Raw genomic sequence first — 22,784 nt, 5'->3', positions numbered from 1 at the left:
TCTAGTCCTTGGTTATATTGTAGATTTTTTTTTCTGCCAGAGTTAGCAGATTGCTGTGAGGAATACCTGCCCTAACTTAGTCAGATTTTTACCAAAGCACACAAACAAACAAAATCCTCAGCTTTCTATTTAGTCTAGTCTAGAGTCTGTTATAGACACTCTTCAGGTTTGGCTTGATCCAGTTCCATAAGCAAGACCCAGACAAAGACTTTATATCATAATATCACTACATTTTCATTCATTCTCCTAATAGTAGTCTGAAACTGCAAGTTTCTGTACACTCTGAAGTTCACTGGAATAAGACATTGCCTAATGAAATACAATCTGAATGACATAAATATACTTTGCCCTAGATCTTATAATCTATTTCCTCCTAAGGTCAGCCTTCCTTTTGCCCTGCCTTCTGCCCACACCAAACCATGTTTTATTTGCTTTGAAACTCCTTAATAAATACCTGCCTGTCATAATGTCTTCTCTGTATAGCTCATCAACCATTCCAAGCTTATGTGCATCTCAGTCTTTATACTTGCTGTTTCCCCTGTCTGCAGAACCTTTTCCCAAATAGCTATGTTGGAAATTTCCAATTAAAATTTATGTCTCAAAAAAATAAATAAAATAAAATAAAATTTTTGTCTCAGCTCACATATTATCTTATTGGAAACAGAGCCCCTGATCACCCTTTCAAGGAATACTCCTTCCTTAAAGTCTCTATCACATTTCTTAAATTATGTCCTATGTAGCTTTTGTTATCATTGCAAATTATCTTACTGTTTATATGTTTATCATTTATCTACCTTTTTCACAGCATCACCAGTTTCTAATTTAAGACATATTGGTTAACATAAATGAAGCAAATCCTCCATAGTTGCCATTTTACATGAGAAAATTACAAAATACTTTGCACTTTATCCTACATATTATATAACATAAGAAATGTATTATTTTTGACATTAAAATACAGCTTGTGCTTATAATATATAAAACTTAAAATAAGAAATTATTGTGCACATATATGATCTTAAGATGGTGGGAGATTTAGAAGGTATTTTTTGTGTGTTTGTGAGTACTTTTTTCAGAAAAATGTATTTTTTTTCCCTATGAACAACAAGATACACATTGCAAAGACAAATTTCTCATCTCCTGACAAATAAATGTTCATAAGATATTATTCATGTCTATCTTAATTCATTTACATGAAGATGGAAGTCCTCAGAGAGATCTGGGTGTAATATCAGTTGCTGGCTTTGGAAAGACCATGAGAGGTTGTGACTCCAAAGGCTTTCCCCTTAATTTTATTTCCGCCATAAAATCCTGTATATCCTGAAAGATCATTTAACATTCTCGGCTCTCTGCTCTAGGTGAACTCTAGGTCTCTTGCATGTAGAATGAATAGCATGTTTATTAATTAATCTTCATTTGTCTATTTAATCGATAACTATTTATCATGCTCCCGTTATGTGCCAGACGCAGTGTAGCAAAAAGAGTTCTCATTCTTTTAATACTTAGTCACAAAAGTCTATGTAGGTCACCTATCTTGTGTCATCTGTAATATGGATGTATTATGCAGGCTTTCTTGAGTGAAAATTTATGAGATCAGATGCGATAGAAACTTTTTTTTTAATATGAAAGTTTGAGAGAGAGTTTTCATACCATAAAGTTGCTTTTACATTCCAGTAGCTGAGGCTAACTATAATTTATAAGATATTGCCAAATAAATAATTGATGGTTTGAAAACCAAAGGTCGAGTCTCAGATTTTGAGGTTATTATTATTTATATTAGGATAGTAAACTGAGACTTCTATCATTAAAAATGTTATGAGAACCAAGTTGGAATATAAAGATGTTTTCATAATATTTATGAGATATTGAAAGTTATTTGAAGCCCAGGTAGAACATTCTTAGCAACTAGACACCTGAAGAGCATAAAGAAGTCTCAAATAAAGGTATAAAGATGATAGAGAGAGGTGATGAGCAATTTCATTAAACTGAAATTTTTTTATCCATTTTGAAGTGAAATAGCATTTCTACCCGACTTTATGACTACAGTTTATGAGCCCCATATATATCTTACATGAAATTCGTTGAAATTAACCTCTAGTAATAGAAAACTATTAGTTCACGGTAGCAAAAGGAATGACAAGATACTGAAGGTTAAAGAGAGAAATTGTTATCACAGAAAGGCAATCTCCATGATCTCGTTCACTAATAATGATGATGATTCCTATGCTTACTGAGTGTTTTGCAGGTATTAAAAATTCTTCGCAGTATGTTACTTTTTGAAGCATATAATTTTCTCATCACTCTTATAATGTAAGTTTTATTATTATTTCATGTTACAGTGAAGCATAAAGAGTTTGAGGGATTCAAACACAGTCATTCATTGGAAAAAGTTATAACTTGAACACAGATTGACATTGGAGGCCTTTATTTAAACAGTGCAGGATATAGCCTCTCACGCTGAATCCAGACTGTGAGATGGTGTGGTCTAGGTAAACGGTGATGGAGAAAGGAGTAGAAATGGGGAGGAGAAAAGCAGAAAATGGATAAGATGGAGAAAAAACTCTACATTAACCCCAAGCTCTATAATTTTCCCATAAAGTATTATGTAACTACACCAGTCTGTATAACCCACATGTACTCAAAATACACATGTTCATTCTCTGTGCTTTTATGACCACATGGCTCTGCATACGAGTATTTTCTAATTGTAGACGTGCCCCAAAATTGTGAGATGTGGGACTCGACATCATGTATCAAGTATTTTTTGCTTCTCATAGCACCTAGTACATGGTGGTGACACAAAAGGCATTCATTCAAACCAATTTAGCTATTGACTGACTAAATAGATTACATGAAGTCAAATCAGGAACAAGATTTAATGTAAGAAAAAACACTGCAACAGAATTTTAAAAAACTCAGAAAAGGCTAAGGTGTCTCAGGATTCTGGGAATTCAACATCTTTCTAGGACTTAAAGCATAGACCAGAATTGTGCCAGGGATGCCAAGGATTTCAAAAGAAAAAAAAAATTTTAAGATGGTCTAATTGAACTTTAGGATTATACATAGCTATAATTTTCTGATTCCATCAGTACTACAAAGAGTCTTTTACAAAAGTAATATTATGTAGCATGATTTGGATATGGTAGGAGATTAGCATAATTGATGTAAAGGATTTTTAATAAATCTAAAAAATCTCATAAAACTAAATCTTGGTGAAATGAATTATATTTTACATAGTCTACAAAATCAGGCAGGCTTCCCTAAAACTATTAAGTATTATATTAATTACTTGGGTAAATTAACATCAAATATGACAGTCACACAGGAGTAAAGTTGTTAAAATATCTAGTTATTCGTTCAAAAGTAACATTTGTCCCAAAGACCTAAACCTTAAAAAGAAAAATCATTAGAATTCATTAAATGTCCTTATTAATTCTTTTATTGCAACACTTTGTAGATATCCTGTTAGATTATCTTGTTAGTTATGAAGAGGTTTTGGTCATAGATCAGCGAAGAAAATGACTGTGTGAGAACCAAGTCCCTGGGAAGTAGTTTTAGCCCGGCTCTTCAGAACCACTTCATAGTAAGAAGGAGATTCAGCAAGAGTTTTAAAAGGAATCAGGCTTAAAGGTTCCATCTCCTCTATTCTGTATCAAAACATGCACAGTTCAAAGTGGTGGTTAAGAGGCAATCCCCAATTTACGAAATTGCTAAATATATACAGTATATTTATTATTGCAAAACAAGTCTATGAATTCAATCATCTTACTTGCTTATTTTTCTAAGTAAAATCATTGCTAAGCTGTGATCACAAAAATGAAAAGCTTGTGATAGCAGAGAACACTTTCTTCATTTTTAAAAATAATTTCATTGGAAAAATATAGGAGCATATAGGGAACAACATAACAAATACAACAAATATCAAGTAAATGTCAATCTGAATTAAATGTTAAAAAGCATCATTTTGATTATATATGTTATATATGATATTTATATAATTTTATAAAACATATATAAGAATGTGCATATATATGTATAATATATACATACACATGCATTACATGTATCTAATGTATATATAAATGCATATGCTATACTACATATAATGCATATAATATACATATATGCATTATTGATTATGTATATGAAGTAAAGACTATCTGTGTCTGTATAATTATTAGAAGATAAAACATTTGGAAACCAGAAGTATTTGTAAGCATGCCTAGTGTTGTTTCACTCTGTCTTTCCCCAAAGGCAATTGGCACATAAATTTGATGTATATCTTTCTGCTTTATCTTTTTATCTGAAATGTAGTCAAAACAAAATACATTTTGTGTATTTGACCCATTGTTACATACCACACATGTAATTTTGAATTTTTTTCATTTAACAGTATATGTCATAGATGTATCAACATTGATACAGAAAATATATGAAATGTATATATTAATTCTATTAATAAGCATTTATGCTATTTCCTCTTATTATTAATACAGTTATTGCTCTATTGTCCCTATATATGTTTCCAATTACAAATAGATAAGTGCAAATTTTAAGATACACACATTTAATAACTGATTTTTAATAATTACACTCCTGTCACTACATTATCAGAATTTGATACGGTATCAGACTTGAATTTTTACCGATGATGGTGTCGAGATGTTATCTCATTATTATTATTATTTTTTACATTTTCATTTTTCCAGTGATGTTAAGTATCTGTTATTTTTTTTAAAAAATTGCGTTAAATATAGCAGATAATAAAAAAGTGCATGGGTCTTAATTGTACTTTTAAAAATTTATATACATTTTAAGTCTATGGCCTGATCCTGTCTGCTCTTGGAAGCTAAGCAGGGTTGGGCCTGGTTAGTACTTGGATGGGAGGCCACCAAGGAAAACGAGGTGCTGTAGGTGTAAAGGATAAAAAATAAAGGATTGTAAGCTAACGAGGTTCTTGTGATCTGCGAGGTCAATCAAGGGTTGTCTCAGCTAAAAAAAAAATTATATACATTTTAAAGAAATATTGTTGTATGCATACTGATTTAGGATCATTATACCATTCTCTTGGACCATATCAAACACCCTTCTTGACACTAAAAATTTTTAACATCAAGTCTGCTTTGAATGATACTAGTATTTAAACACAAGCTTTGTTTTATTATTGTTTGCATAGTTTATCTTTTCTTTCCTTATTATTTTACTTATAGATCTTCTGTTTATATTTAGAAGTGTCTTTAGTATAAATCATAGAGTTTTTGTTTAATGTAGTCTTATAATTTTAGTCTTATACTTGGAATATTTTGACCAATTAAAAAATACAATTACAGATATACTTAAGTTGATATCTACCACTTTATTATTCATTTTCTGTTTTAGTTCATATTTTTTTATATCCAACAATCAATAGCTGGACTATAATACAGTTATCTTTGTATTTAGACTGCTTGTGGAATACTTATATTTTTGAATCTGTTGTTGATGTCTTTCAAAGCTCTGAAAATTTTATTTGTTTGTTTATTTATTTATTTATTTATTTATTCCCTGTAATTTTGTAAAGTTGATTCAAAAACGAAAAAAGAAAATAAAGTGAGAGGTATTAAGAAATTTTACCATAACTATTAAGCAATATAAAAGTAATTCTAAATTTTATGAGCAATTCCTTCCTCTATATTATATTTGCCTTCCATATATAAATTACCTATTTTCCATGCATGACACCTATCAAAGGCAAAGATAGGCATCCAGTGGGAATTGTGGCTTATCTCGACCATACACAATTGTAATGCAATGAGAAATTAATAAAACAAAAATTAAATAGATGAGGTAAAGGGGTGAAGAAAATCTTCTGTAAGTTGTGGTGATGGTAGCAAAACTTTGTGAACTTTATATGTGTGACTTTTATGGCATGTGAATTTTATTTCAATAGAGCTGTTATAAAGATGGACTGTCACCCACCCTCACATTATCTTTATATGAATAGAGTTCACGGTTAAGAGAACAACTTTCTTTCAGGCCTTGACCTGCAGAACACTGATTTAAGATTTCCAAAATGAAAAGTGTCAATGACTACTTCCATTTGCTTTATAACTCATTCATCCAGAGTTAATACATGGCATGTTTGTTGGTGCTTTAAAGCATGTTTATTTATGGTGTTATAGAACAAATATACCCAGTAGGGCGAAAAATTAAGCCGTGAACTCACAGAGCCTGAACCTTGACTCAATTTACTGCAGCAGCCAAAAACAAGGAAAAAATTGGGTTCCAAAGGGAATATCAAACACTCGGAAATTCTATAATCATCTTATATGCACTGCATCTGGATCTGTATTAATAAATCAAGGGAAACAATAAACATACCCAAGCTTCGTCTGCTAAAACCAAAGTTGTGTTGGTGCATAGATGTAAACTTACCCGGTCAAAAGATGCTTTCTTCAGCTCATTTCTGGCCACAGCTAATTTTTGTTCCAGATCAGTAAGCTGCTGGGCCTGTCAAATGAAGGAAAAGTAAAGCTTTTCAGTAAATTCTATAATTGTTCCTCCACTTTAAGCTTCTGTCATTCACTGCTAAAGAATAGAGAAAAAAAATTATCTTAGAAAATTCACTTAGAAATCAGGTTAAAAGTTCTGTATTATGTGGTCATTTGGTTACGTTGCAGAAAATGATGTACTCTAGATGAATATGCATTAAATATGCACTGGAACAAAACATCCAGCTGCAAAGTTCCAACTCAAGTCCCTGAAAATAACTTGTAATATAAATTCACCAGTATGTTTCTAGTTCTATGGATTGAATTATGTTCCTCTAAAATTCATATGTTGAAGCTCTAACACACCCCCATGTGATTGTATGTAGAGAGATAGGGCCTTTAGGGAGGTAATTAAAATTAAATGATTACAAAAAGTGGGACCCTAATTCCCTCCACCCAGGCTCAAACAGAGTTAAGGCTATGTGAGGACTCCATGAGAAGCCACCATGTGCATGCCAGGGAGCATTCTTACTAGAGACTGAATCTGCCACACCCTGATCTCAGACTTCCAGCACTCAGGATGGCAAGACAATACATTTCTGTTGTTTATGTCACTCATATTGTGGTATTTCATTACAGCATTCTGAGAAGCCTAATATAATAGTATTCACTCTTTTTATTATTGAATTTTAGTCTAATACACTTCTTTAACCCACCAGAACTCTGTCCCTTCACAAAAGACATAATTGTGCTATTAAAAGAGTAATGGCCTCCGATTTGGAAGGTGTGTTTTAAAATCCTGCCTCCACCAATTTCTAGCTGTATTTTATAGCTATATAGTGACAAGAAGATGCTCAGCAGGTTTATAAAGGGTCTGCAGGAGAGACTCAGGACCTCACAGCTCAGAATCTCTCTATACCGCTGGACTTTGGCCACCTCCTATGTTTAGCCAATAAAAAGAATCTAAAGCTGGAAAGGAAGATCTTTCTGATGTTGTCATAAGGCAAGGAAATTGAGTTTGCCAAAGAGAAATCTACAGCAAGAGGCTCATCATTTTTTCAGTGGCCAGGACATCACCTCTCTGGATGCTATGATGTTGTGGGCTTATAGAAAGGTTACAGCTAACAACCAATGTCCCATTTGTCTGTTGCTCATCACTCCACTCCCTCACAGGCTGGGCACAAGCACCCTGAAACTCCATCCTTGATTAAAGTTTTCTGCCCTACAGAGAATATCTAGGAGGAAGGAGAGGGTGAGGATACTGTTCTCGATTATGAAAATTTATATATATATATATATGTCTAGTTATCATCTCTTAAATTGATCTGTGTTATTCTCCATACTTCACTGTTGTAGAAAATAATTTTCCAGTGGCACTTGACCCTAAATGGCTATGTAATCCATGTATATACAATACATCATATGTGTACTTATAAATGTAAATACAATACTTACAGAGAAAATCATTCTGAATAAAAGTGAAAAGAGAGATAGAGAGCTGAGGAAAAGTGGGCTTCCAGTAAGAGGGTACCTACAAGTGGGCCCTGAGCCCCTGTCCTGGTACCTGACCCTTAACTCTTTTGTCCCTCTTGGTCTCTGTCCTTCTCAGCTTCTCACCATTGGCCCCACATTGGGGGGACATCAGGACCATAGGTCTCAGCTTCAGGTTCCAAGCTCTAGGCTTGGGCCACCCTGTTTTCCCTGTCGCTGCTGCCCCTGGCCCAGCTATGTTCCTCAGAAACTGACTACTGGGGACTCACATTGTGATAGTCCCTGGCACCAAAAGCCCTGCCTGAGGCAGCTTCTTTCCATGGGAGTGAGCTCCAACAGAAGGAAGGAGAAGAGTGACCCTTACACCTGTCCCACCTCCTCAGCCTGGCACAGGAGTTAGGGATGACAGGGAGGAGCCACAATTTGGCCTCAGTGGAAAGTGGTTATGGGGAAATTCTTTCTGTTCCATGCCTGCTTCAGTGCTACTTGACATTCCTGGTGACCAGCTGGAAGGAACCTCCAAGCTGCCTAACAATCTCCTGTGTATTGGGCACCCATCCAACATCCCACTCCCTAACTCTTTTCATGTTGTCAGGCTATTTTCTTTTTTAGGGTCCTCTTTAGTGGGCAGTCACTTTCTCCAAGATGTTGTCATCAGTTATCTGCAGTCCAGAGAGCATCTGAAATAGGTGCAGTTCCTTTTGCGTCCATCCGTCTGCCATCTTGTGTGAGTTTCAGCCCAAATCCTATCATGCAAAGTAGGGAATGCCTACTAAAGAATGTGTGTGTGTAATATAGCAATCCAGAAAATGTGTATCAGTGCAGGTAGAATGAATTCTGACCAAAATACAAATATGTTGGTTCCCAAGTTTTCAAGTATTTACCTCTTTTAAGAACTCATTTAACCTGGTAAAATGTAGCCAAGAGATCTTGGGAAACAGAAAGTTAAACAAAAGAATAAGGAAAAACAATCGTAAGAATAGCAGATACTGACCCATGTTATTAAACTGTAGTCTTAGTTTTGAAAGGATCAGTGGCTGGATTAATTCAGATGTAGTAGTTATAAAATTATATAAAACAAGAATAGTTCTGTGGGTGTTACACCATCAGAAGACCTATGAAAAACAGGGTACTTTACCAGATAGTGAATTTTATTTATTTTAAACCAAGTGTACTCGTTTTCTCAATTTAATTCCTGTGAAATAAAAGATAGGATTTCTTAAGAGGAGCTTGTCATGATTCTAGAATAACTTTCATTCACATTCAATTATTGAATAAATATCTATGAAGCGATTAATTTTCACAAACTAGGTAACAGCATCTGTGTATAAAGGTTGAAAACATAAATTGGGTAGCAATTACATAGAGTTAAAATCATAACATGAGATTCTAACTGACAAACTGAAAGTGTGTCTAAGTTAAAATACAAGACTGGGAAGGGGTTCCTCAGAGTGGCCTGAGAAGTCAGTGTCTTCTTCCTAATCAAGGTAACACCACACATTTTTTCATTTGAGCTTTATGACATGTTTAGAACCTAGAGTCCATATCATAATTCTTAATTTACTTTTTTTAAAAAAGTGAATTACAGAGCTCCGAGATTTTATAGACCACAAAACCCTGGGGCCTGGTTTAGTGCCACCATTCAGTCCATTGCTTCTGGAGCTGTTCCTTGTTGTTTTCCTCAAGATTATGAAGGATGGTATCACTGTTTTTATTTAATGCAAAAACTGTCATTTTCTCCCCCTAAGAAACATAGATGTATAACCAAGAGACAAACAGGACCTAATATTAAGAATTAAATTTTATCTGAAATTTCAATAACTCATCTTAGAAAATTTTGTCAATTGGCTAAATCTGCAAGGTTCTAATTCATCATTCATAATTTAGGTTAGTGATTCAATATTTCTGGAAACTAATTGACACAATATATTTTAATCCTTTCCTACCCCTGCCCTCTTAGTAAGAATATCCAGCTATCATTTTTATTTTTTATTTTTTTAATTTTCTGGTGAATTTCCCTGAGGTTTACAGAACATAGAAACATTTATTTCTTACCTCTGGTAAAAATGACTTGAAACAGTTTTAACACTAAAAGTGTTAAAATCTTTAACATACATAAACATAGGAGACCCATGGAAAGCATATATATCTTGTGAATGGAATGTGAAGGTACATGTGGAGTAGTGACATCAGAAGGAGGCACCGACATGGAGGCCACACTGTTCTATCCGTTTGTCTTGGCCAAGATGTAATTTTTTTTTCCCAAGACTTCTGGCAGCCAGGTATAAAAAGAAACGTGTTGGCTCCAAAATTCTCATTATCAAGGATAGTAAACATACCAGAGAAACAGACCGTGTAAGTTTTTTCCAAGCATAGATTCTAATATAAAATTATAACAAACAGATTCTATAATACCATTCAGAAAACCATTTTTTTTAGGAACAAAGAAAATATAGTCCCAAATCACAGTTTATCTTAAACCAAGTATACCACCTAAGATGCACTGATGTGTGTTTGCATGTGTGCACGCACATGTTTGTTTTCTGAAGGCACAGAAAGCAGTATGAGTAAGTCACAATAGTTCTACCCTTTCTCACACACTCTAGACGACTGATTTAAATACAAGCGAGTGATAAACAGCTTAGGCACCAAGATATAAGAGACTAGCACATTTTTTGTTTTGTTTTGTTTTGGTCACTAGAACTTTTTTTTCAGTCATTTGTGCCTTCTACATAATGAGTAAAAACCATTAAAAAATTAAATACTAAACTATATTGGGCTAAATTGAGAAGATATAAGGACCAGTACAGTCTTTTGAAAGTTGACTAAAATCTGTTAGCTCAACTTCTGATAAAACAGAAGAAGCACCATGGGGTATCAGCATAATGATGTCTAGCCAGATTCTTTTCTGGCACAACTTTCTGCTTAGAAAGACTAAATTGGAAATTGTCCTATCTAGGGCTAAATGAGGAAACTATGCATATAAATTCTAAATAGGAAATTCAGAACAGAGCTTCCTCTTACTGTTTTGCTTACTGAAGACTTTTAATAAATAAACTCAGAGGACTACTGTAACTCAACTACTGGGGATATAGGTTGGTAGAGAACTACAATGGTTGAGTGTGTTAGGGTATTGGAGGTAACAGCGAACATTATAATAAGCTTTTAGATGGCATCAGCAAAACAAGGTCAGAAATTAATTGTTAGAGGTTTTCTAACCATAGCTTTACCACTTTCTTATTAACAATATGGTTCTTGCTCTACATTTTGGGACCAATAAGAACATGCAGGTGTGTTCCAGCACATGATGCAGAAATAGAGATAGTGAGTATAAGAGATTTTCCACTGGAGTATAAGAAGAAAACATTAGAAATTCTACATTTTAACTTTAGATTTTAACATTGTAAAATAGGTGGTATTATAAAATATGTGAAAATATCCTCATTGTTTTTCTTTCATGTTGATTATGTTTATAATGTACTTAATGTGGCAGTAAAATAGTCACGTGATAATATTGATAACAACGACCTTGAACTTTTATATCTATTCCTCACAACAACTGTATCTGGTAACTAGTATTTTTTTTATCTTTTTTAAATGAGGAAACTGAGATGCAGATTTATTAAATATCTTACTCAAGTTGATAGCTGGGAAATAACAGATCTGGAATTCAAACTTAAGCAGTTTGAATCCATAGCTGGTTATTCCAACCACTAAAGATATGAGTGTATGTAATTTATAATGAATAAATATACATGTATTGAATGACGTATGCTCAAAATTTATTGACAAGCTTTAAGATTAAAAATATTTAGAGATCGCTAAGGAAATTGGAGTAATTTTGTGATTTTAAGATTATTCATTTAGTGAGGAAAACAAACTTGTGAAAGAGATGTTTTCAAGTACCAGTAGGGCTTACTTGGCAGTTGGTGAAAGGATAATGATAGAATTAACTATTTTATGAAAATGTGATGGGTCTATTAATATGCATGAAGAACATATGCGCTACTCAGCAGCATTAACCTAGAAGCTGTGAATAAGACTCTAGAGATATAATGCAGACCACCACGCCACCACCATCGTCTCCAATTCATTTCACTGTAGAGTTAAGGAGTCAGAAAGTCAATAACTTCTACCTGCTTCTCCTTACTCTTACAAAAGTATAAAGCTTTAGTACCATGATTATCTTTGGCCATCATATTCTTCGATGCAACACCTACTCACTTCAACATTATTAACTTGGGAGTAATACTGAGAGACTTGGAATTGAATGACTGAATCAAATTCTGATCCCACATTACACAGGAATAGCTTAGCATAACATGTGGTTGTAAATGCTACTAAAGTAAATTTTAATATATCAAAGTTATAAAGTTCAATAAACCTCTCCATTAGGAAATGAGTAAATATATATATTATATATATATATAATTTTCCTCAAATTTAAGTTTTTATAAGTATCACACTGCCATCACGTGTATGTATATATGCATGTGGCACCTATGGCCCTTTAAAGAAAATCTATTGTAGATCATTTTTGGTTATGTACTTGATATCGATTCTTTTTGTCCCCTCAAAAACACCTAGAGTTTGGAGGAAACTGCCTTATATCCTCTTTCAGCCATACATTTTAGGAGAGGTTATCTCAACAATTACTTTCAGAGATGGGGATGTAATTTCTGAAAGCAATTACTATATCTCAGCTCTCTAGTCGAATGATTGTAATTGGGTTTAGACATCTAATTAACATCATGCCAGAGACAAGAAGGTATTTACTGGTGGCTTCTGAAATGATCTGGTGACTTTGAAAAATTCTCAATCTAATCATACCTGAAATCAAATGAACCTTGCATTTTCAGTTAGTGTGAGTAAATAAATTTATTTTTAATTTTTTTGCTCTTTATTTTTTTAATTGATCCAGATTTATTTATTTTAATTAATTAATTTTTTATGGTGACATCGGTTAATGAAATCTGGTAACTTTCAGCTGTACATTTTAACAGTAAGTCATATATATATATATATATATATATATATATATATATATATATATTACCTTATATGTTCACCTCCTTTTTGTCCCACCTACCTCCCCTCTGGTAACCACTAGTCAATTGTGTGTGTCCGTGAGTCTCTGTGTTGTTTGTCCTGTCTGTTTGTTGCTTTTAGGTTTATATCCCACATATAAGTGATATCATGCGATTTTCAATTTTTTCTGTCTGGCTTATCTCTCTTAGCATAATTATCTCTAGGTCCATCCACATTGTCACAAATGGAAGTATTATTCTTGTGAGATATTTATATTTTTTGTTATTTAAAAATAAAAGATTCAAAACTTCTGCTTATAGATGGGACACAGTAACTGATATAGGACTAGTCCTCTTTCCATAAACAGCTATGAGCTAATTACACTGGGCTATGAAACTTGAAATATGGGAACCGCCCCCCTCCCCAAGTGAGGCCCATGACTGCCTGAGAACAATTTCCAGACTGAGGAACAAAGGGCTGTGGCCCGAGCAGATTACTGTAGTTGCATTGAACTGTGGAGGCAGTGATGAGAGTTTGGGTCAGAGTAGATGGCTGGAGTATCCAGAGCAGGGCGGCAGAGAGAATAGTGAGATGAGCAGAGGCGGGCTTCCAAAAGTAAATCTGTGGGGCATGAGGGGAATGTCTTGCCATTCCTTGGCAGAGTTAGACTGTGCATACGCAGGACAATATATTCCACAAGTTTAGTCAGAAAGTAACTATTAAATGGCTGAGAGAAGAACAGAAACACTAGAGGCTGAGTATCTGCAGAAGGATACTGGCTTTCTATAGACATTCATAAACCTTATTAACACCATAGGCATCTTTAGATTAATAGCCACACACTAGAGGAATCGTTGGTAAACTATAGCCCAAAGGCCAAATCTGACCAAGTACCTACTTTTTTAAGTAAAATTTATTGGACCGCAGCTACCTTTATTTATTCATGTATTGTCTAGTTGCTTTTGTGCAATCATGGCGGATTTGAATAGTTGCCATAGAGACCATATAGTTTGCAAAGACTAAAATATTTACTACATAAACATTTACCAGCCTAAAGTCTACTTTAGGCTTTCCTTAAGAAGGTCAAATTAAAATCTAGACAGGATTCTGACAGGTGGGGATCTAGGTATATTTTTTTAGTCTTAGCTCTGGCAGATGAGAGGAGTTTTCTATTATCTTGGACTTCTTATATATCTTCACTAACAAAGTATAACTCCACCTCTACATCAAGGTAAATGCCAGTATTTTAATTTCACAATGGGACAAAATTAACAATCTTCCGAAGAAAATAAAACCAGAATCTCTGTAATGTATAAGTGATAATCTCCAGCACAAAATAAAATCTTACCAGATATTCAAAGGAATGAAATATATGACCCCAAATTAAACAAAAGTGAAGACAATAATAACCTATGTCTAGGTGGCCCTTATGTTGAATAACAGGGAAACATTTTAGACAATTATTAAAAATATAATCAAGAAATTAAAGATAATATGTTCTTAATTAGTGAAGGTATAGGTAATCTTTGAAGATAAAGTGTGTTATAAGAGAGAACCAAATGGAAATCCTAGAAAGGAAAATTTCACTGGATGGAATTATCAAAAAAAAAATTAAGAAAAAGGCCATTAAATATGAAGTGACACCAAAATAAGTTTCACTGAGCTAAAATTGAGGTGTTGACAATCCTGGTTTCCTCTGAAAGTTCTAGGGAGACTCTCTTCCTTGCCTTTTCCAGCTTTAGAGACTACCTACATCCCTTGGCTTGTGGCCACATCACTCAAACCTGTGCTTTCATTGACACATGTCTTTCTTTGACTCTGACTCTTCTGCCTCATTTTTATACTTTTGCGATTACATTGGCACCACTCCAATAATCCAAGATAATCCTCCCTTGTCAAGATCTTTAATGTATACACTTCTGCAGTCTCAAAGGTAGTTTTCTGCCCATGTTCAAGCAGGCATAATTTTTTTTCTGTACTGTTTCTATTAAAGAATTTCCTCATTTCCATTCTTTACTAGATTGCTGCAACTGCCTCATTATATTCACTACCTTTAGTCTCTATTTTTTCTCCCTTGACTCCACCAGAAAGTCATTCTGCATAATCTATCATGTTTGTTTTTAATGAACCTTTCTTTTAACCTGTTTCTCTTTGATAAAACAAACAAACAAAAAATAAACAACAACAACAAAAAACAACAAAAAAAACACTTGTTATTCTTTATCACCTTTACAATAAAATGCAGACTCCTTCATATTCAGTTGGGACTTTGCACAATCTGTTCTTATGCTATCTTGAGAGACTATTACTTTTGTTTGACTAGACAATCTACCCCACCTGAGCTAGGCCTATAATAACATTGTCCTTTACCTCTGGTCATGCAATTAGTTTAGAATGTATCCATCTTCTTCATTAAAATTACCCTGAACAAGTCTTCAGGAAGGCCTGTGTGAAGTTGCATGACAAATGTATGCTGTTAATTTAGAATTTATATATTGTTTGGTTAATTTTTGTAGATTATACTTTATTTTATTTTTTATTATGTGTTTCATTGTATATAATTTCTTCATTATATCTTTTGCCTCTCTCATTCAATCTTTCAACAGATAATTTACTTCAAGGCTAATTAATCGCAGACATTTTGTAAATTTTATATTTTTCTAAATAGAGCACCTTCTGCCCTTACTCATTTCCTCTCTCCTTTCACTCCTTGCTTCTACCTTTTTCTCTCACATCTTTTTTTTCCTCACATCTTGATTACCAGATACTATTTTTAACACTCTGATATGAGATCAGTTACAAATGTAAAACGACATAAAGGAACATCCCTATCTTTATGCTCATAGTCTAAAGTGTTTCTTAAACATTTCTGTATTCACCACTAAAACAATCAACTGTCTTTCACATAGTGAGACAACAAAATTATATTGATGTTCTGTTTGAAGCCTCAAAAACTTCAGCTTTATGGGTGGAATTATAAGTGTTTTAATAGGCAGTCAGAAAAGAAGAAGAGATAGTTTGACCAAAGTGCGTTACATGAGGTGCAAATGGCCTTCTCTGTAGTTTATGGAATGAGGCATGTTCTTACACACCTCAGAGTTTTCAAATGTTTCTGTTTTTTTCTGCCTGGATTTATGGAAAAACTTCCTGCTCCTGGGGAAAATACCCTATTCCCCCGCTGAAAAGCTAATTCTCAAAGCGATTTATTTCTAAACTGCAAATATCATTTTAACATTCTTGTTATATTTTGTGATATACTGTTTTTTTCTTTCTGTTACTTTCACCAGTTACGATATGTAAAGAAAAATAATTGGTATGGTACAAACACGAATCAATAAAATCTGACTTTGCTCTGAATGCTCTAGCAGGACCCTGGGAGTTCCCGGCTTGATGGGTGTCAGGCAGTCAAGCAGTCCCTAAGCAGCGGCATTGTGGCAGCTCCAAAGCAGGCTTGTGACATTTTCATTGAAAATGGAAAAAGACATGTGCCCAAATCAATTTCAACAGTTTATTACTCACAGTGAAAGCATAAGGATGATCAGCATGGCATTGGCAATCCATACCTCTGGTGTCACTGGATGACATCAAACCAGCGGTGGCATATGACAGACAAGTTGTAGGTCTTTCTGTCATAGTGGATCCAGCTCTAACTATAGCAGACCAGTTTTATAGCCCACAGCTGTACCCAAAGGAGGAGGAGGGGTGTGATATGGAAAGTGCCATGCCTCACTGGCTCTAGAAAGGCAGATAAGAAACTACTTTATGAAGCCTCCTGTGGGATAGGAAAGTATATGGAAACAGTCTTGTAACAGCTTCTTAGAAGACCACCTGTTTTTCTATGTTCCATCACAGGACATTCCACCAAGACGTGGGTTAAACTATAGGTTAGCCTTGCCTATGTGACCTATGTAGAGAAGTGCGAGGTTATCAGGGTGTTATGGCAGAGCCCTTATGCTTAATGACAGAAAGCTAAGTGCCAGGGAGAGATAAAGGATTACAGGAAAAGGGCTAGGATGAAGAAGGAAAAGGTTATTTACTAGTCAATATAGAAGTGTTTTAATATTTGAACAATTTGTATGCTTATATTAATGCCTACTGGTTAAATTTCATCTCTACCGATCATGGTTATCATCTATCCACTTATCTACCTGATTTTTAAGGTCTCATTCCTTCATAGACAGTAGGCTCACTCACATTATGGATTGCTTCCATTTTGCCAACCACCGAATAGATAATTGTTAGAACTGTGCCAGATACCTAGTGAATGAATAATACATATTGGATAGACGAAAGAGCAAGTGAGTATATTTGGTGCCGATGCCACTAAGAAAACAAGTTTCTTATCTTTCTCTAGAGCACTTAATTTTTTTCTCCTCATTTGTATCTGAGGAGCCCCAGTGTTTACAAGGACTCTCTATTTGGTTGAAAATTGAGGATTTTGAGAGCAAACTTTACCAGTCCAAAGAACGTTCATCAAGGAGCCTTTTTAGTTCACCGTGTGAATCTTTCTCTGGCAGTTAATTGACATGACAGGCAGTGGCTGCACAGGAACTGACAGTTTATTAACAATACTGACAAGAGTGCTGAGGGATGGTGGATACAATTCAGCACAAAATGTTGTCGATATCAGAAATAAGTCAGTTGTAAATATTTTGAATAGGTACTTTTTTTTTCCTGTGTGAATCTGCTCGAATGTCATGATCCCCTCTATTTATGCAAATCCTCTTGCCATTTGAATGCTGGATGAAGCCAATTGTTTAATTTTGTCACTGCCAAAGTGCAGCAGCTGCTCTGGATGCTTTCCCTAAACATCCTTTCAAAAAATTTTATTCCACTAACTGAATTTTGTTGAAAACAGCAGGTATGGAAACATTTACATGCCACCTTGTCAAATTCCCTACTACTCTAAGAGCATATTTTTTCTTTAAATTCATGTTAATGTTTTATAGTAGAGATTTTTAATATATTTTCACAGCCTATTTACCAACAAACTTATTTTGTTCTTTTTCACTTGAATTTAAAAGTAGAATCAAATGCCACACATAATTTGGCAATGACAAGGGTAAGCAAAAATCTGGGGGAATATCTGAAGCCCTAGAAATGTGGGGTTAGCCCAGAGATGGGACAAAGAGCTTTACAACCTATGTCAAAATCTCATTTATCATGCAATTGTATATAACATGAGCTGCCTTTTTTTAGCAACTTTTATTATTTTTAACATACACTGAATAGTGCTTAGTGTATGCAAATCATGTTCTAAACAATTTACACATATATTTAATAGTCAAACAGACAAAGTAAGTATTCTTTTCCATATTTGCTAGATGTGCGAACAGAAGTTTGTGAAGGTATGTATATATATACACACACACACATATATACACATATACATATATACACATACTATATATGTGTGTGTATATATACACATACTATATATGTGTATATATACATACTGTATATATACATATATATATATACACACTGTATGCAGAATAAATACATTTACACTCATGTCTTGATGATTCCAAAGCCCATCCATACCTCTCAAATTCCTCACTCTTAATTTTGGCTCAAAGGTCACCTGCTTAAAGAATACTTTCTAGACTATTCATACTGCAAACTTCCTCATTTCGCACCTGGAATTCCCAATCCTCTATTCCTCTCTACTTTTTATTTTTTCCTATAGCATTGGACTCTCTAATATATTACATAAATTTTCTGTTTATTAAGTATTGGCTAGCATATCTACTTGAACGTAAGTTTTACAAAAGTAGGGAACTTTTGTTCACTGATGACTCATATAAGCACCTGGAAAAGTACCTGGCACTATTAGTCTCTCAAAAAATTGATTGACTATTATCTTTACATTATAATATGACTTCAAAGGTCTTTGTAAGGGTTAAAAACACTTTTAAATGTGATAATGACACATAGTTGGTGCTCAACAAATAAAAAATAATAAAAATAATAATTTATATTATAATTAATGGGAGATGTTCTCATTGTTTATCAGGCTACTACCACATTTATTTAATATTTTGTCAGCTTATCTAGAACTCCTGCCAATCTCAGTTGTCAGTACATCTGCTGAATTGTTAACAAAATGGTGACTTGTATTCAAATCAATTCAGGTTGATTCCTTGAATAATTTTCTATCCATGTGCCAATCAATATATATATTATAAGAATTAAAAATATTTACAAGATATAGACTCTGCCCTCTAAAAATGTGTCCTATAGTGGAGGATATGATGCATAAACTAATAATTATTTATCATTTTAAACAGGGTATGTGCTACAGTATGTATAAAGGTCTGGTGAACAAGCACATGAAGTTTGTTGACTCCTTTACCTGTAAAATGGAGTTAATAGTACCAATGAAAATTTATGGACTATTTGCCATGTGCCAATAACTGTCCTAATACTTAAATATGTTATAACCACTTAGCGAAGGAGGCAAGAAAATTTTGAAGAAGCCACACCTGTATGATCCAAAGGTGTCTTACTTGGGAATTTAGAAGTTGGAACTCATATATCTAATTTCAAAGTATTCATCTTGTTAAGACTGTTGGTAGGAGGTTACAAAAGATAATCCCAATTTTCTTTCCAATTATTATGTTGTTTTGGGTTTCACTGCATACCAAATAAAATGAACTGCAATGGGACAGAAAATGTGAACCCTCCCTCTTCTTGACAAAGAAAAAAATTGTTGAAATACAAATTAGAGTTTTCATGTGAGAAATATTTCAAGAAACCACAATAGATAACACAGAAAGAAAGGAAGAAACTTACAAATCTGTCTTGATAAGCCAATTCTTTGTGTGAAGGCTGTGTCATCATCAAAATCTAGAACTGCAAAGAACCTTAGAAAGATTCCTCAGTGAGATTTCCTTCTTAATAAAATAGTACTAAAATGTTTAACTATAAGCGATCATTTGTTCTAAGGCTTAAATGAGATAATATATGCCAAAAAAGGTTGATGCACAACTTTTTGTTTTGTCTTTGGAATAATTATCAGAAAGTTAGAGCTGTCATTTTGTTTTCAGCAAAAATTGGTCATTGTAAGCCAATTCATTAGCTACAGTGCTTCGCTAAAGACAACAAAAAGAACTGCTTAATTTTTTAGCATTCCTCATTTGTCACTGGTCTATCCTCACAGTTAGAGAGGTCACATGCCTTATAATTGTAGCTGTCAAAAAAAGGGTCAACATGGTTATTTCACTGTCTTGTAGCTGTCACTTTGCGTTATTTACTTAGCCTTCAGAATTCCTGTGTCAATTATTACCATCTAATTCTAAGGAACTTACAATCGAACAATTAATGAATAAGTAGATCTTTTTAAATGACATATCTTTACTGAACAGGGAAAAATAATTTCTATCTAGGGAATTTGGTAAATTAAACATTGCAACAAGGTGTTATAAAGTTCACCATTTCTCTCCTTTATGTGTCCCCTGTTTCTTCATCCATCCATCCATCCATACATACATTTATCAATTCAGCTAACAGTCAATTCATCCATTCTTCATTCATCCTTCCACTTGCACACCATTTATTCTATTATCCATGCATTCCTCTATTTTTCTTCTCACACATCCACTCACTTATCCATCTCCCTATTCACCCTCCTCTCTCTGTTGATCTATCCATCTAAGGTGCATGTACCCATTCACATACTCAACCTCGTAACATATCCGAACAACTCAAGACATTTGAGATACAAAGAAAGTTACATTAAGCTCACCTCAAACAAGAAAAAAGAGAAACTTGATTTTTTTTTTTCAGTTAGAGAATTAAAAAAAGTTTTCAAATCGTTTCCAAAGGTTCTCATGCTTCTCACTTGTGAACCTCTAGACATCTAAATCATGAATCCTTAAATCAATGTTACTGTATATGAAAATATCCATTCTCTAACCCAAATGATCTGAGGCAGAATCTCACATGATTTAGAATGAGCTTTAGTGTTTTGAAATATCTGCACATATATTTTTATGCAAATCCAGCATTAAGAATCACTGCCTCAAAAGAAGCAAATAGTGGAGTTTTCCTTAGAGATCTTGATTTCCCTGGCATGCCTCAGTAGCACACCCACATGCTGACTTATGCTTAACAAATAGAATCAACCTTATATATTTCAAAGAGAAAGATAACCTCAATATCAGTACATTCAAAACGTTTTAAAATGTATCTGCTCAAATGAAGCCAGTACAGCCATTGATGCTAGTGCAGAGATAAATAATATATTTTGGAACTATCTTAACACTATGCTTGTCAATAGAAAAGAAGTCAGATCTGTGTGTGTGTGTGTGTGTGTGTGTGTGTGTGTGCACACGCACACATTTTTAGAAGGAAGCTTTTCTTTCACTCCTCATGTTTCTAATAGCTGTGCTATTTTTCAACTGGTTTAGACTTTAAAGATGAAAAATATCATTCAAATAATATCTTCAGAGAAACCCCCTAGTTATAGATATGTATATGTATACATGCTTGCATATCCAACTAAATATATATCCATATACATACATAAAACTGCAGTACTTTTGAAATGTGAGACAAAAAAAAATTAATCAGCTGTGTCCTTTCCTCCATCATGTCAGTTTATTCTTCAACTGGAATGGCCATGCAGCTTCAGAGGAGATCAGTTTACCATTTACTGATAAGCCAAATTCCGGCATAATCTTTGCTGTCGTCTTACCCTTCACTTACCATATCCAGCTCACGGTTGAATCATATACATATTGCCTTTTAAATATCTTTTAACTCAGTCCTCTTTTCTCCATTTACACTTTAGCAACTCAGTCCACGTTACTACCATTTCCATCTGTAATGCTGTAATAACCTCATATACAGAAGAGAGTTAAAATAACAGGACTGATAACTGCTATCCTTTCAAAGACCTGCCTGCTAGGTTGGCCCTTAGCTTGCATCTGGAAACATGAATTTTGGGAATGTTCCACCATTCGCTGATAAGAGTTGATCGATGTTACTAAACTCTCTGTGCAAACAATATGGATCATGCTGAAAATCGGCTTCTTTTGAGGAGTTTGGAATTATAGTATATGCGAGGCAGAGAGCACCTACAGCTCCAGTATGCAACAAAAATCCTGGACTCCTAGGCTCAGGCAAACTTCTCTAGCAGAAAACATTATACACATGTTGTCACGTGTTGGTAAAGGAATTAAGCACATCTGCAGAACTTCACTGAGCAAGGACTCTCTACATCTGGAACTTTGTATCCTCTGGATTTTGCCCATGTCCTCTTCCCCTGTGCTAATTTCACTTTGTATCTTTTATAAAATCAGCCATCAGTAGGACTAGATGCTGAATCCCATGAGTCTTCCTAGCAAATCACACAGCTGGGGGGTGGTCTTGGGGACTTCTGACACACCTCCTAATTAGTTTTCCTTTAAGTTTCCCTCCTTTTCAAAACAAAACATGGCTATTTGATTATGTGCCCTTTAAGCATTATGTTTAAAATATTTCAATATCTTCCATTACTATAGAACTAGGATTGACAAACTTTTTTTCTGCAAATGAGCCAGATAGTTTTGAGGGTCATATGGTCTGTATCACTACTTAACCCTGTCCTTGTATCACAGAAGCAGCCATAGACAGTACATAAACAAGAGAATGCCTGAGTCCCCTAGTAATGGCTATGTTCCAATGCTAGGTTTTAGGAAGTTTTTGTTTTGTTTTGCTTTGTTTTGTTTTGTTTTGTGGACACTGAATTGAATTTCATATAATGTTCACACATCCTAAAATATTTCTCTTTTGATTTAAAATGCAACTCGT

The 22,784-nt window shown here is 34.2% G+C and overlaps 1 protein-coding gene across 1 annotated transcript in view; it reads right to left on the bottom strand.

Annotated features, from left to right (window-relative positions):
* The window catches only part of LUZP2 (leucine zipper protein 2), a 390,662-nt gene that overhangs the window by 57,085 nt on the left and 310,793 nt on the right, over positions 1–22,784 (bottom strand). Inside the window, exon 8 of the mRNA XM_036220762.1 lies at positions 6,415–6,489. Within this exon, the coding sequence (XP_036076655.1) occupies positions 6,415–6,489 (75 nt within the window). The remainder of the gene's footprint in view (positions 1–6,414; positions 6,490–22,784) is intronic.

This window comes from Rousettus aegyptiacus, unplaced genomic scaffold, assembly GCF_014176215.1.
Source record: "Rousettus aegyptiacus isolate mRouAeg1 unplaced genomic scaffold, mRouAeg1.p scaffold_m13_p_5, whole genome shotgun sequence".
NCBI classification, from domain to species: domain Eukaryota; kingdom Metazoa; phylum Chordata; class Mammalia; order Chiroptera; family Pteropodidae; genus Rousettus; species Rousettus aegyptiacus.
Note: the sequence above shows the minus strand (reverse complement) of the source record. Positions and strands in the feature narration are given on the sequence as shown.